This window comes from Chelonia mydas, chromosome 7 (genome assembly GCF_015237465.2).
Source record: "Chelonia mydas isolate rCheMyd1 chromosome 7, rCheMyd1.pri.v2, whole genome shotgun sequence".
NCBI classification, from domain to species: domain Eukaryota; kingdom Metazoa; phylum Chordata; order Testudines; family Cheloniidae; genus Chelonia; species Chelonia mydas.
The window spans coordinates 96,530,814-96,547,499 of NC_057853.1; the positions used below are offsets into that span (position 1 = coordinate 96,530,814).

The 16,686-nt window shown below is 39.2% G+C and overlaps 1 protein-coding gene across 11 annotated transcripts in view; it reads right to left on the minus strand.

Annotated features, from left to right (window-relative positions):
* Positions 1 to 16,686, minus strand: part of JAKMIP3 (Janus kinase and microtubule interacting protein 3) — a 145,957-nt gene that overhangs the window by 38,165 nt on the left and 91,106 nt on the right. For 5 of the 11 annotated variants that reach the window (XM_043551755.1, XM_043551756.1, XM_037905514.2 and 2 more), the window contains 4 exons: positions 6,653 to 6,868; positions 4,584 to 4,703; positions 2,001 to 2,147; positions 865 to 996 (listed from right to left, as the gene is read on the minus strand). In XM_043551755.1, the coding sequence (XP_043407690.1) occupies positions 865 to 996; positions 2,001 to 2,147; positions 4,584 to 4,703; positions 6,653 to 6,868 (615 nt within the window). The remainder of the gene's footprint in view (positions 1 to 864; positions 997 to 2,000; positions 2,148 to 4,583; positions 4,704 to 6,652; positions 6,869 to 16,686) is intronic. The other 6 variants (XM_043551757.1, XM_043551760.1, XM_043551758.1 and 3 more) reach the window with 4 other exon arrangements.

The following is a 16,686-nucleotide window of genomic DNA, read 5'->3' on the forward strand; positions in this document are numbered from 1 at the left end:
TTTGAGCAGGAGGTTGGACTAGACCTCCTGAGGTCCCTTCCAATCCTGATATTCTATGATCATACTGCTCTTTCCCTGAGGAGGAGGGGGTGAGCCAGGAAGACACTCGCTGTCTATGGAATAAACACTCCTCAACCCAGAGGGATTCCTCACCCGAAATTTATGCTGACTTGAAATTCCCTAATGCCCCTGCCCAAAGTGAAAAACTCTGAGTAAAAACTCGCGGAATTTACAATTCCCAAAGCAGCATTAGCTCAAGTAGATGACCTATGGTCCACAGTTGTTATAGAACTGGCTTTGGGATGTTTAAGAAAAATCTGCATAGCATTTAAAAAAAATTTACTAAGAAGCTTGCTTAAGGATCCATTCAAGATTTTATTTTCTCCCCCCACACACCTGTGGGCTGGAGCCTCAACTTTGCTGATCACAAGAAGCATTATTAAAAGGAAATTATTAAAAGGAAAACAAATTTTAAAAGATTTAAGCATCTTAATATAATCCTGAAACATTGGAAAATATTCCCCTTCATAAGTCTCCTGTTTTTAGGCATGATCTTGTTCCCATTGAAGTCAAAGAGAGTTTTTCCATTGACTTTAATGGGATTAGAATCTGGTCATTAGTGTGTTTCCCAGAAAGCTCAGAATAACTGAAAGAAGCTCCTTTATGCAAATGTTGAGCTGAGTGTTAAGGGATCTTTCAAATAATGTTCCACATATTACTTTAGGTTCAGTTCCATTATAAAGGGAAGCCCATGGAAATCATCACCGTATGTTTGTTGAGAACACAAGCTGTTCCTGCTTGCTTGGTATCTTCTTTTCTTTTGCTATGTCCAAGAGCACTAGGAAGGCTGTGCTATTTGATTACCTTAGAGAGTTCGTCTATGATATTTTGCTGTTCAATAATTTGTAACCTCAGAAATTCAACTTCTCTTTCTTCTTGACTCTGGTCAAGATCATTTAAAGAGCTTGGTCTCCTTATTATCCCAGCCCTTTGTCTCTGGAAAAAAACAACAACACAGAACAAAATTGCAAATGATTAGAAGTCTTTGCCAACGTGTAGCATATAATCCTTCCCTTTTACAACCAGTAATTCATCTGGGCTATTTGCTAAAATGATGGTGATTCTCTCTCTACCTCCCCCACTTCCCGCCCCAAACAATAAATCTAAGTTGGGATTCTAGCTCCTCAGGCCAGAAAAAGCTAGAAGCTAGGGCATCAGGAAGGCATCATGCTCATAGTCACCAGAGAGCAAAGTCAGTTTGCATAGCTCTCATGCACCATCTGGCAGCCCACTGAGGACTTAGATTAACATCAGTCTTGGAAAGGACAGTCTGTTCAGCTTTATATCGCTGAAGGAGGAATTTAAAGATGTGGCAAAAGAAATCCTAAATGGAGGTTAATTCTTTTCTGAATTGTTCCCATTATCTTCAGCAGGACAGGATCTGGAGAGTGTGAGAGAAACTGAACTTTAAGAAAAAAGTGTTTTTGGTCCTGCTGCATGCATGTAATCTCTCACTTACTCAACTACCATTAATGTTCAACTTTAAACATAAACAAATAAAAATATTGAGTCACCAGTGCAAATTTCCAAATCACTGGAAGGCAGTTGTGATACAAAAATCACAATTCAAGTGACATCATTTGCATCCCTATTCTCCTGAGCACTACTGAGCATTCAGCTGGATCAAAATATAGGCATTTTACTATTTTACTATAGCTCAGAATTTTTTTTTTTAAAGCTAAAGTAAAACATTTCCTGAACTGTTTCTTGACCACTTTCCCACTGTATAACTGGACCGTCATCGGTTAATAAGCAAAAGCCATAAGTCACTTATTATGTATAACATAATACCAGAAAAAACACTTAGAACAATGAAAACGCTTGTTTAATATCCTGCAAGCTTGTGATGATATTTTTGTTAAATTCCTGATTTCCTCAAAACTGTATATATTAAGTTATTTGCTCTTCTTATAGATGACAGTGGCAAGAGGGAAACCTACCATTTCTATGTTCTCTTGTGTTACAAATTTTAATTTATTTTCCATTCGACGTAAGGCATGGGATAAATCTTCATTCTTCCTACTGAGACGCTTATTTTTGTCCAGGAGAGGTTTATACTGACTTTCTGCTTCTCTTAGACGTTTTAACTGAAATATTAAAAGAATGCATTCACTCAGTGTAGCGATTTCTATTTATCACTTGAAAACATAGCGATAGAATGTATTAAAACTCAAGTCATTTTACTACCATAGTAATAGAATTCACTTCCAATTTTGAAAAATGCAAATCAGTGTCATCTTGGATTCCTAGGTTCTGTTCCTGTCTCTGCCATTGACTCACTGTGTGACCTTGGGCAAGATGCTTGACCTCTTTAACTCTCATTTCACCCATATACACAACCCTCTCCCTTGCCTACACACGCAAACCCTTCATTCACATATCCAGTCAAGTACTCGGGGTTGAGGGAAAAATATGTAACAGGGCCAGGGACAGAATGACAGCAGCAGTTTTTTAAATCAGGTTCCCTCCAATTTCTGCTAACTTGGGGCCTGTTCCAAAGCCTACTGAAATCAATGGAAAAATTGATCATGTCCTCAAGGCACTCCATCAGACTGTCTTCTGCTGATCTCATGAAGGTGCCAGGGATTCAAATGTATCTGTCCATTTGATTTACCTATCTAGGTTCTTACATGGCACCTATCACTCAACATTATGAATACAGGCACAAGACATTTATATTTCCCTCTCCTTCTTCTGGACTTTGGGTGTATTTTGTGTGTTCCTTTGTGTTGTTATTGTGGGAAAGTTCTTCTCTCTGTCCCCCAACAGGCCAGAGGAGAGAAACCTGGGTTAGAGATGTCAACTCTCACCCCCGGGGGTGGGGTGGGGAGCAGGGAGGGTTCAGAAATTCTTCTTTCCCCTCCTCACATCAGAGGTCATTGGAGAGGGTGTCATCACAGGATTGCACTCCCTCCCCTCAGCGGGCAGGGAGTGGCTCAGCCTGGCAACTCTGGGCACTGGATGCTTGGTAGAGTGAACAGGAGGCAGGATCTGTACTCTTCTTGCTGTGCCATTTCTAGTACTGGAGCATACAGAACAAGCTGAGCACATATCAGTTCAAGCTCAGCCCAGCAGCTCATACTGGGCACCGACTTGACTGAGCAAATGCTAAGTTATAACAAGGTGACATTTTGACAGTGCCTCTTTCAAGAGTTTTTAAAATTCATTATAAGTTAAAAACAACAAAACCTGTCGCAACCTGAGACTTTTTCTAACACTAAAACTGTCAATCCTTCATGCGTAAAAGCCCACTGTAAGGCTGAGACCCTTTAAAAGGGCATAGCGTGAGCATACTGCAGAAAAAAATATACTCCTACCTGATGTATTTAATTAAAGGTTCCACTGAAAAAAAAATGCCAACCAATATCTACTTAAAAATAAAACAGGGTTCTTTGTTTTATGAACTAAACATATTGTGGCAATGTTACGTTATTGTATGGAATACTACCAGGCGTAAAGGAAAGAGAGAAGCCAAATGTCCAGATTTACAGTGTTAGCAATTTTGTAATCTAATATGGATGCTATATTAAGCCCAGATTACACTGTTGAATTGCTGGTCTAATATTCTCCATAATTCAGTCTATATGGAGTTTTCCTGCATGGCACCAGTACTGTAAAATACATTCTGTGTTTGACAGCATACATACCATTAACTAGCAAATCTTTAAACAGCATTCTGTATGGATGCCACAGCAATTTGCATTTCAAACACACAGCGGACCAAGTTCAGCCCTAGTGGAATTCCATTGTGGCCCATAAAGTTGTACCAGAGATGACAAACGATGTTCTACATACGGTGTTCTCATTTTCAGTAAATCTAATATGTCCACTATGCATTTTTAACTCAAAAGAGATTAGATTCTACAAGTATGGGCAATCAATAAGAAGGAGCAAATAGTTTGGATAATATGGGCCTATACGAATCTTCTCCCAAAACCTGAACCAAATCCAATCCTGAATCCAAAGTCGTTGTTTTTTTAGGCTTACACATCTGCCCTCCTTCCATCAATTTTGTATAGGACAGTGTGGGATGGGGCGAGCTGACCAGGTTATGAGATTTGATTAGCCCTTTACAGGAGACAGGCATGGCTACAGCTGAATGATTGGTTTTAAAATTACCCCTTAATTTCGAGCTAGAGTACTTGATTCTGTGACCTCTTGCAGTAGTGAATTTTATGGTGATAAGCATTTCTCATGGTTTTTTCTGCCAGGTGGGAAGCACCTCTTAGAAGCTGTGCATTTTTGCTCCCACTTTCACAAATTCAAGAGCCTCCATTCCGCTCTTCAGGTCTTGCATGCTGCCTGGATAATGTCCCCATTCACTCTCTGGGGATCAACTGAGAATTAATACTACCTAATGCTTGAATCTTCCAAAGCAGATGTTCTTCTCTTACTCTGTAAATATGTTCTGCATATGAACCATGATAAAGGAGTTTAATGTTGTCTCTAGTGAGTGTCCACCTGCCAGTGCAAATTCTGATACACATTCGTTTCCTAATAGTGTAACGGTAGTTCCTACTTACAAGCTCATTTCTTTCTTCTGACAGCAATGCATTCCGATCTTCCAGCTTCCGGATGATTGCACTTAGCTCAGCAATTTTAAGTTGGAAACGCCGGGCATCTTTTTCATCCAGCTGCTGTTCCTAAAACAAAGACCAACTGCAAATAACTGTTCATAAAAATCAAACTTTTTCAAAGACACCAACTTTGCTCTTGTCTGAATCCAACTATTTCTGACCGATTGCACAGGAGAATGTAATCTGTGCCCTAGTACAGGGGTTCTCAACCTTTTTCTTTTCGAGGCTCCCCCAACATGCTACAAGAACTCTACGGCCCACCCATGCCACAACTGCTTTTTCTGCATCTAAAAGCCAGGACCAGCATTAAGGGTTAGGAAGCAGGACAATTGCCTGGACTCCATGCCACAGGGGTCTCCACAAAGCTAAGTTGCTCAGGCTTTGGCTTCAGCCCCAGGTGGCAGGGCTGGGAGCCCCGAGCTTCAGCCCCACATAGCAGGGATTCAGCTTTCTCCCCTGGGCCCCAGAAAGTCTAACACTGGCCCTGCTTGGTGCCCCCCCCACGAAACCTGCTCATAGCCTCTCAAGGGCCCCAGACCTCTTGTTGAGAACTTCTGCCTTAGAACTGAAACTGCAAGATGAGACCAACAGAAAATTGAAAGAGCAGAAATGTAAGAAAGTATGCAAATGCAAAAGTATGTATATGCAAATACAGAATCACAAATGTTAAACTTGGAAACATGAGAGACAAAAATTGAAAACTAAGGCAATGTTTCCAATATATGCCACTGCTGAAATGAGTATTTCAGACATGTGACTCACTCTAAGTAGTCTGTTATAGGGAAATTATATTTATAAATACTGAAAAATAAATATAGAAAATCCATGCAATTATACTATTGCATAAGTTTCTCTCCTATCAAGTTGTGGCCCTACTGTAGCTTCTAACTGGTCAGTCATAAAAGTTTATGCTTTAATCGACCAAAAAGTGAAAATGTTTAAATCAAATTGTAAATGAATACAAATATAAGAAGACATGTTTTTATTCTTCTAAATCAGAGAGCAGTTACATTATATTTACAAAAGTTATAGGATTTTTTTTTCTTTCACTAGCATTATTCCAATGTTTGATAAAACTTAAGTACAGAACTTTAATCAGAGCAAGCAAATTAAAGTCCATGATCCTAATGGAACTTTCAGAAGTTCTAGGATTCCTCATTCAACAGGTGCAGGAGAGGCTCAGAATAAAGGATAAAAGAGATTTTTTTGTTTGTGTTTTTCTATTATCTATACTTTTACTGAGAAAATTAAGAACTGCTGCAAAATAAATCTTGATGAGAATCAACAATGAAAAAAGTTAACATACGTCACAGACATATGAAGTCAGTGAACTGAAAATTTTTACTATTAGCAAATTAATGCAGAAGCAGGAAGGTGGCATAGTTACATAGAAAGCCAATATAAAAAGGTGACAAATTTAATGCCATAAGATATTGCATAATATGAAAGAAACAGTGGAGAATAGGTTAGTAGGTATTTAGTTCACTTCCTAGACCACTGGTTGAAAGCAAAAGCTCTTTAGCAGGATGTAAATATTAATAATAGAGATGTTCTAGTAGGACTGGAATACCCTGTAAGCTTGCATGCTGTTGGTTACACTACCTTTACTGATTTCCCTTTGTAAATTGCTCTTGTACATTTGCTTACAACACATACTGTTAGTAGCCTGGAAAACTAGCACACATACATTACTAGAAAAGCATTTGCATAATTTGTCAGCAGATACTATGTCACACTGTCAAATTAAGGCAGGTGGTTGAAGTATGATACATTTTAAAAAATTGAATATTTCACCTTGCTAACAAAAACCAAACTAAACCAAAAAAGCAAAAGCTTTCCCATGATCAGATTTTATTTTAGTTTTAAAGATCCCGCTATTGAACTGCCGCATTAAAAGAAATCTCCTTGGTTTGCTCTGTACTGCTATGGGAAAGCTGTTGCTTAAATGTGCACTCATCAAGATTTTTGTCATTTTTTGTTTGCTTGTTTAGGTGAAACCACGTGAAAGTGCTTACGGGGCTTCCTGAATGATCTGAAGCGTCTCCTGCACCACTTGCATAAGGAAGTTCCCGTTTGGGGCTGCTCAGATGCCGATCAGACTCTTTGATCTGGGAAAGTTGTTCATCTAAAGCCTCCTTTTGGAGCTGAAGTCTCTGAGCATGCCCGGCTTGAACCCCTAACTCTCTTTCCAGCACGTAGACTGCTCTGTCTTTAAATTTTATCTCCTCCATCTACAAGGAGAACAAAATACAATCACACAAGCATGCATGTTACAGGTCTCTGGTTACCATGGAAACTGGCAACATCACACTAGCACAGCATCTTGGACTGTACCCAAAGGCAACCATATCACAGTCAGTTTCACAGATTTGACATTCCTTAACAAAAAACAACACCCTTTGGAAAATAAAATAGCAATGAGTGTTACAGTGGCCATATGAACAGAATTGCTTAATTACTTTAGTAATATTGCACTTATTATTTCTACACTTTTAACCACTTTGGGAGCCATCCAGCAGAAATGATCATTTTGTACCAAGAGGTTCTCAGCTACTGTATCTACTTATTGTTATTGAATTCTTAGTATCAGGTCCCAGGTGCCTTTGACTTAGAGATGGGTCCAGATCAATGCTCAAGAACCCACCCAAACTTTGCAGAGCAAATGGTTTGGAATTTATATCTGGGTACTAATTTAAGAGCTGGACCCTACCTGTATGCTGGGCTGGATATGAAACAACCAAATTTTGGGATTGGAGGGAGGCCAAAAGATTAAACCCCCAAAGTTTGGAATTTTGAAGGTTACAATCTTATTTACTTTAAGGATCTGAATTTTACCTTTGTGCAGAGGACCAACCATGCATTACTTTATAAATAACAATTCTTCAAGAGCAGCCTGAATAGCCCTTTTGTGATTGTGATAATATACACTACTGTAATAGAACCGCAGCACCTTCAACAGTTAGATTACACCAACGTCCATTACATGTGGAAATACAAGATACTACATTCACAGGTTACATGGTTGTCAAATATGCTTGTAGATAATGAATCGGTGTGGAAAAAATTAATCATGTCAACTTCCTAAAACAACCATATTGTTCCTAACTTCAGACAGCTATTATCTTTGTAGTACTTTAAATACTTCTGAAACACTACAAATGTAAATGAAACAAGCAGCTTTTTTAACCGTGAGCTGTTCATAGACAGAACGCTTTCCCCTTAATGGGACAGACAGTAAGAACTGGGCAGTCTACTCACTTTTTTGTTTGTTTTGTTTTTTATAGGATTGTTCCCAAACCCAGATAAAAATGGAGGAATGAATTAGCCAAATATTTCATTGAATAACTTTGCTTTAAATAATTAATATCATGGTCAAACATAGGACTATTAGACCGAAAAAAGAGCTTTTCTTAAGTTATATCTGTTTTGAAGTGATTCTTGTTCATAAGAATTATTGTACTGGACTCAGTTTTAGAATCCTTAGAACCAGTATCCAGATAAAGATAGTATCAGGCATTTAAGATTGTGAAACAGCAAACAAGGAAATTCAGAGTGAAGGCTGACATTCCCTCCATAGCAATCCTGTTGTGCCTAAATACTGTAGCTGATGCAATAAATAACACCACATATGGCACACCATCCCTAGTACATAAGATCACACTATGACCTAAGAGCTAGATTTCTAAAGGTATTTAGGCACCTAACTCCTACTTCCAGACTTTTCATATTGTGTAGGGCATATCTATTGTCTGGTCATTCTTTAGTAGACCTGTGTGTAATATGTACACTAAACTGCAAATCTACTTGCATTGAGCCTTGGGCTAGAGATGCTACATGTGAAATTCTGGCCCCACTGAAGTCAAGCGGAGTTTTGCCAATGACTTCAGTGGAGTCAGGATTTCACCCTATGTGTTTGAGAACCTCAGTTCACGTATTTGAAAATTCAGCTGGGAAGCTGAGCACAGTCTCTCCCCTAGCTGCTCTCCTCCCTCAAAAGCCTCAGTAAGGGCATCTATCATGAGAAGGGAGAGGAGTATATATCTATTAGTCTTGCAATTTCAATCATCTTGTCCACTAATTATTTTGAAAATACAGAGCTCTCCTATTGTGCAGACCCTGGGATAAGAGCAGCAAAGTACACAACACTCAGTTTTCATTCTCTGAAAGCACTAGCAGCACCTGCAGCAACAATGGAGGGATAGGTGCTCTGTCTGAAGTATTCACAATTCCTCACCAGCTTTATACATCCTAAAATAAAAACAATAAACCCATAAACCCATATAATATTACAGGAAGTAAACACAGAGTCTAATTGAGGAAAAGCAAGTATTGTTTATAAACTACCTTTGTGAAAAGGACATGTAAAAATTAAATTTGTGCATGTATGATATTTTTCTATGCAAAAGTTAGTCTCCTTAGAAAACGGAGGGAAAAATACATTTTGTGTACTACTTTATTAAAGATGCTTTAAAATATTGAATTCCTAGTAATGCAGCAATCTACTAGTTTGCCTCATAACAAAGAGATGTCCGATGAACTCTTCCCAGGGCATGCATAATCAGACATTAAACTAAGAGACTTTAAATGAAAAAAATCTATATAGCCAAAGTTCCACTTATGTGAACACAAAGAAATTCTGTAACACAGACAACATGTTCAATTAAGAAAAACATGAAATTACAAGAGTCAACAAAATAATTATATTCTAGTAAGGTTTTGATTTTTGAAAAAAAAAAAAAAGGACTACATCTTAGCTTAGTGAGGAAATAAGAAAGCATCAATATTCACACCTCTCCTATCTGTTTAAGTTCATAGTTATGGATTAAATACAATGTTCTTATATTTACAGTTCATTGTTAAACATAAATATATTCATATAATTTGATAGGAGCAAAATGTATTGATTAAACGAAGAAAGCATTTTTACAAGATTATTTTACAGTTTTTTTCTTCACAGCATGAATAACATTAAGGTGTTGTTAAAAAAGAAAATTATTTGCCACTCACTGAAAGATCTTTGTGAATTTCCAGGTGTGTGTCCAAAACAAAGCTATTGCACACACTTGTTTCATTACTCTACATAGAAACACTGAAGTGCCTTCGATTAATGTGGCTATCTTCCTTATATTTGTATCTGGTTGCTTTAGATAACAGGACTAGTTGTGAAACAATGTCAATGAATATATATGAGCATAGTATCCAATCGTCTAAAGGAGAATGTCTTGCCTACCAGTGTGGATATTCCCACTTTATTTTTAGCAGGCTGTCTCCACCTAGAATGAATTTTTATGCTGAAGTGCTAATTAATTAACAGCCTGTGAGCATAGCTACTGCCAATTATGCAAATGCAAAGGCATGAAAAGTTGGGTCCTGCCCCCATCCCTTGTGCTAGCAAATGAAATTTCTAATATTATTTTTCATCAAGCTGATTTCAAACCCTGTGACATGATTTCTAGGGCAATATAAAAATCAATATGTAAGCTTCAATGCTGTAGAAATTTCCTCTTGTAATGTTCACAGGGCATTTATAGCTCTGCAGTCTCCATAAGCATCATTAACATGACTGTAAACAGCGGAAGTCTGCTTTTGAAGCTTCATATGTCTATGCTAAAAAAGCCAAAGCTATTCCCAAAAAAAGGTTTTAATTGCAAATGAGAAAACCCTTGCCAAGGCAGAAGCTGTTACATGACATAAACATTTCCCCATAGGCAGCATGTCAGAGCAAGCAATTAGAATGTGTAAAATAATCTGCATTAGCGATGAGTTTCAGAAGTGCAGGTGAATGAGCTGTCAATCATTTATTAGTGGAATGGTAACTAAAAGTTCTAGATTAAAAGAAAGGGGATCTCTTCTCAAGTCAGTCTCCCTGACATTACGGGGATGTGCACTTGCACTCTGACAGAAGAAGAGACCCATGGAACGTCTCTATATGCAATAGGACTTACCTTCATTCAGTTTTCCTTCATATTTCTTCTTTCAACATGAAGGTTTTTCTCAGTGTTTTGAAATATATTAACATATCTGCCTCTTTGGATCTTTTCTAATGTGTGTCACTACAGAGGAGTAACTAACCACTTTGTGTCCTTGCCAAACCAATTGCACTGGAGGGAATAACTCAGAACACTTGTACCAGTATTACACAATCGTATAGATTACTGTGTTTTATATTTTATAAGTTGATTGGGTATGACAGTCTCCCTGTGAAGGGACACTGTCAACTAGCCAAAGTCCAGAATGTTACTTAACTCCTGCTAAATATTCCAAGCACATCTAAACTGAGCATATGTGCTGTATCAACCCAACATTGATTTCAGTCATTCAGTCATGAATGGATGATAGCAACACAGCAGATGCAGTGGAGGACAAGCAGTGAAAGGGTGATTCTGTTGTTGTTGATGATGATGAAATATCCTTCCATCTTCCTAAATAGCTTGAAAAATTCACACTCCAGCTCCAATACAAAAACAACAAAAAAACTCTAGCCTCTGTTTATTGATTTCATTTTTCATATGTATTTATTTTGCCTGGCATCCATCCATGTAGCATCTGCACACAATCCATATGTTAAATGCAAAACTGAATTAAATCAAACTGCTTTATGCAGCAGCCCTTCCTGGACTGTCCTAACCAATCATATGTAACTCAGAGATGGTCCATGGGCAAGCAAATGCCAAATGGCCAAAGTTCACTCTGAAGGTGAGTAAACTTCTAGTGTAAGTTTACCAGAAAAAAACACTCTACCTACTATCCCCGAAGTGCACATCTGGGGAATGGGAGCAAAAGCACTCAAACAGCATAGGTTACACTTTACAAAACAGACTAAATCTGTGCCTGCAATTCACAGCTGCTAAGTTTTGTGCATCTTCATATGTGACATTTCTCAACAGTGAAAAATGTTAGATTTCCCTCCCAGGTGCCCCTATCAGTAGTTGCAGGCTTGGGGGAGGCAGGAACATATTGTCTGAAGACTTCAGAAGCCAGGGGAAGTTGCAGAGAACAAGGGCAGACACATATGCTTGGGAAACTAGGGGTGACCAATGTAGCAATGATTAAGGCACTGGACTGGGACTTGGGTGATCGGGGTTCCCAGTTCTGCTAGTTCTGTGATCCCTGGGCCAACTTTCTCTGTGTCTCAGTTCCCTGTAAAATGGGGGTAATAAGCCCTCCATTCTCTCTCATCGATTTTGATTGTAAGCTTTTCAGGGCTGGAACTGTTCTTCCAATGTTTATATAGTACATAGCACAATGGGTCTCTGATCACAGCAGGGGCCTCTTGGTGTTACCATCAAAGAAACAGAAGCGTAGTGAGATTGTTGGGAGAACCATGGGCAGCCTCTTATTCTGCCCCTGTGCCTATTGGTCTCTGAAATTCTGTCCCTTTCCAGCCCCTGCTCCCCATTCTATTCCTCTCTGCCCCAACCCCAAGCCTGTCCCTCATGCTCCCCCTCATTTCCCTACCAGCCATCGCCACTTCCCCTTGCTCCCTGAAGGCTCCATCCTGCTGTCAGCATGGATAGCAGAAAAATGAAAGGCCACCTGTCTGCTTGAAGCCAGGCTCTCCATGACCATGGGAAGAGCAATGACAGCCAGCTCTCCCACAATCTGTTAAATGTGGCATACTTTAACTGCAATAAAGGCAACCTTGGGGGTGGAGAATCTTTCATGCCTAAAACCCTACATTTGTCCATGCACATGTGGAAAGCCCATTTGCATACATAAAAAGAAAGGAATGTTTTTCCTTTGTACGCACAAAAATCTGTGGGCCAGCTTCTCAAAACTGAATTGGCACAGATTCATTGAAGCTAATGAAGAGGAGTTCAATTTACACCATTTCAGGACATGGCCTTCTCTGTGCAGAATTACAGGTGCTGATGAAGAGGGCAAGATAAAGCCCACTTTGAACGTGTGGCCCTAAATGCTAAAGTTTAGTCTGAATTTGTAACAAAATCAACTGTCACCTTATGTATCAATGAGATATCTCTATATATCTATATATCTTTCATAAAGCATTCCTTTCGCAATCACTACACAAGGTGCGAGCAGAAGCAAGTAGTTTTCTATGCCATCCAGGGATTCCCTTATGCAAATTTATGACAGGGCAGCTTTCCATTCCCTTTGTGTTGCCAAACTGATGGAAAGGGAATGTAGCAGGGGCCAGGATCTGGCTCAGTTTTAATGCCAACAGACTCTTAACTATCAGAGCTAGGTAAATAGTGCAAAACAGTGTTTGTGACCACTTGTTGAAACTCCTATTCAATTGGATCATGTTTTGTTCCTTTGTTATTCACTATTTGGGAAGACCCACATGAAAGGGGTTTATTTGTCTGAGTGATGGGAGAAAATCTTCAAGCAAACAACAATGTTCACATTTACACAAGTGTATATCTATGAACTGGTATCACTATTTGTTATTCACTACTCATCATTTGAATTTTACAATATTTAAGTCATTGTATTATTATTTACCATGTGATTTAAGTGACCATCACACAGAAATAATGAATGGCCAATACTTAGTTTGAGAACAAACCATAAGCTGATAATTGTTCATCTGAACTATCTAGTGGATAGATGTGAAAAACAAATACATTAGTAGAAATACAGATCAGACTATAAACAGGAAAAATGAGCTATAATTTTCAATTAATGTTATTCGTAATTAATAATTTGACCGGCTCTCACTATAGGAAGCCTGATGGAGATGCCATTAAACCGAGAAATCGCCTTTACTACTGTTCATGGGAATTTTTAACCAGCATGTCTTCCATTCTTTTCTTACTTACAAATAAAGGACTGAGTCAATCAACAGTAAAATGGGCAATTGAAGGATTTTTGCTTCCTACTCGACTCACCTTACACTTTGCTTTAACGCCCACATTTCTTCATATGTTATCACTTCCTCGGGAAAGTGAGAAGTGTCAGACGCATGTGTCTGTAAACATGTAGCGCTTGGTAATCAACAAGATTTTTGCCTTTTTTGCCTATGTTGCTAGAGCATCTCTATAAGAAGCAGGGATATTTGGAACACTGCATGATCCTACACTGGTGGGCTATTAATCTTTTAAATAGTCACTGTCAACAACAGCCATTTAAAAAAATCTGGTTCATAGTACAGTCCCCTTTGAATGGTCTATCCTGTGGTTTATCACTTATCTTTTCTGACCAACATACATCTCATATGAAACCTACACTAACATTACATTATCTTGGATTTTAGTCCCTACTGTGCATAAATTGCAGTCCAACTAATCTGATAATGCTAACATGACTAATGGGTCCATATTTCCTTGATAGGCATCATGCATGTATAATTCCCATTAATGTTAACAGAAAATATGCATGTCTTGGAGGGAGACTAGACTCTAAGAATGTAATTGAAGCCACCCTGGTAGTATTTTATGATATTTAGAGAGCCACAAATTAAAAAGTAAAAATCAAGTTTATTAAATAATTACAAGTTCTTTAAGAGGACATTGTTCATATGCCTACTTGTTACAAAATGATATGTGATTTTCATCTTGCATAACTGTACTTTAGTGAACCAGGGACAACTTGACTGTGCTAAAGTTGTGCTTCTCTGGAGATCATCACATACAAACCTTCCAGACATAAATAGCTCGTGCCATATGTGCAAAAAGAAAAAAAATGTCTTGGGTTTAGGAGATACAATTTTCACTCTTGATTAAACAGATAAAATAATGTTCCATGTGACCAAAACCTCTTCCCATTTTGTTAAATGTGGGACACATGCTTGCAACATTTTTCATAAGGATAGACAATAGCAGTGGAAGAGGACTTTGATGAAATGCATTATGACAGACATGAAAAATTACAGAAACTAGAAGTGTGATCAGAGATCACATACCAGATGCTACGTTGGGGTGATAAAGCCTACTTTAAATTCTGTTGTATCCAGCGGGAAAGAGAAGTTACTGAGTGATGATTTGTAAAACCATATGTAAAATCCCAGTTTTACAAAATCACATTTTGTATTATTTTCAAAACAGATGTCACATTTTAAAAACAATAAGCCCTGTGCATTAGAACTTCCTTGACACAAGAAATGGAGTCAATGTCACCATCTGCTCTCTGAAGACTTCCGCCTCCAGCAAATGCTTTTCTTCTAAAATACTCAATTTAAGTTCAACACTTACATAGAAATTATTATTTTCCAGTCAGTGTTTGCCCTTTGAAATTGAAATGTACTTGTGAGCTCAATCTTATTTCAGCTGTAAATGGAATCTCTTTTATGTGACCATGGAATTTATATTGGATTTATGTATGTCTGCAGAGATACCATCAAGGCTGTGATCTCATTTAGTCTCACAAGCTAAACAATGCTGGTCAATACTTAGTTTGGGTCCTCCATGAAAAATCCATTACTTATATAGTGATAAGAGGGGAAAATAGCCAGTGCAATTTTAGGCTGTATGCTAGACGCATTTAATTGTTCCTAACCATATGGGCCCAATTGTACTCTTTGTATGAGTAGAAGGTAACACACCTGAGTGAATCAGGTTAGGTTGCAGAGGAAGGTCAGCTTGATGCTGGAATTACAAAGTGATGTTCTATGACCTGTGCAAGGCAAGAGGTTAGACTAGATGATCATGATTAAGGCTACGTTTTACTCACAGGTATTTTTAGTAAAATTCATGGACAGGTCACGGGCCATGAATATTTGTTTACTGCCCATGACCTGTCCATGACTTTACTATATACCCCTGACTAAATCTTGTGGGGGAGGGGGGGGTGACCCAGGGTACCGCGGGTGCTGGGGGGCGGCAATCCGGGGGGTGAGGCGGGTGCTTGTGGGGCTGGTGGGCAGTGGCCCACGGCCTGGGACACCCACTGATGATGGGGGAGGCGGCATGCGGCCCGGGAACCCCACAGGTGCTGTGGGGCGGCGTAGGAGGGGCTGGCAGGCTCGCTACCTGGCTCTGCGTGCTGCCTCTGCACCGAGTGCCAGCTCTACAGCTCCCATTGGCTGGGAACCATGGCCAATGGGAGCTGCAGGGGTGGTGCTTGTGGGCAGAGGCAGTGCGTGGAGCCATCTGCTAGGAGCTGAGGGAGGGGATGTTGTCCCATCTGGGGAGCCCCACAAGGTAAGCACCACCCAGAGCCCTCACCCCCTCCTATGCCCCACCACCTGCCCTGAGCCCCCTCCCACACCCAAACTCCTGCTGCTGCTGGCTGTGGGGGGCAGTGGCCTGAGACTGCCCCAGCAACGGCCGGTGCGGCTAGCCCAGGGGCTGCCTGAGCTGCTCAGGTGACCCCTGGGCAATCCACACTGGCCGATGCAGAATCCTGGAAAGTCATGGAATCCGTGACTTCCGTGACCTACATGACAAACTTGCACCCTTAATCATGATGGTCCTTTCTGGCCATAAAGGATATTAATCTATGACTCAGGTGTAGCTTGGCAAAGCAATGACTAAAGGTGATGTGAAAACCATGGGCATACACAAATATCAAAGAAATAAACAAAAGAGGAGATCATTTTTTAGCATGGTCCAAGAAAGTATAAGTAAGAGTAATGGGATGCTGTTGAGCAAAGGAAAAACTTCTAACAGTGTGGCTATGTTGTGGAAATTTGAATAATCTCCCAAAAGAAGCAGTAAAGACTGCTCACTTCAGACATTTAATAGTAGATCAGAAAACGCCCATTTGAAAATCCATCACATGGGGATAGACAAGATGGCTGCTAGGTCTGATCCATCTCTAGTTGCTACTGGCTTCTGAAAAATAAAATTATGACATTACGTGTTACTAGTGTAAAAATCTCAAATTAAATGTTCAAGAAACATTTTGACTCTGTGTGCAAAATAATGTATACATTATATTCTAGCAATATTGTTTGATGGGCAAAATTTGCCTGCAGGTAATCAGCACTGGGTTAACAACATCTGATCTAATTAGAAGTGCTCAAATACAAGAGATAAAAGTCATAACTTCATGACTCTTTCATATAAAATGCCTGAGAAGTCTATTAAGTGGAATGTTTTTACATACATGGTTAGAAAACAAATATACCCATTTTCAATCCAAAATT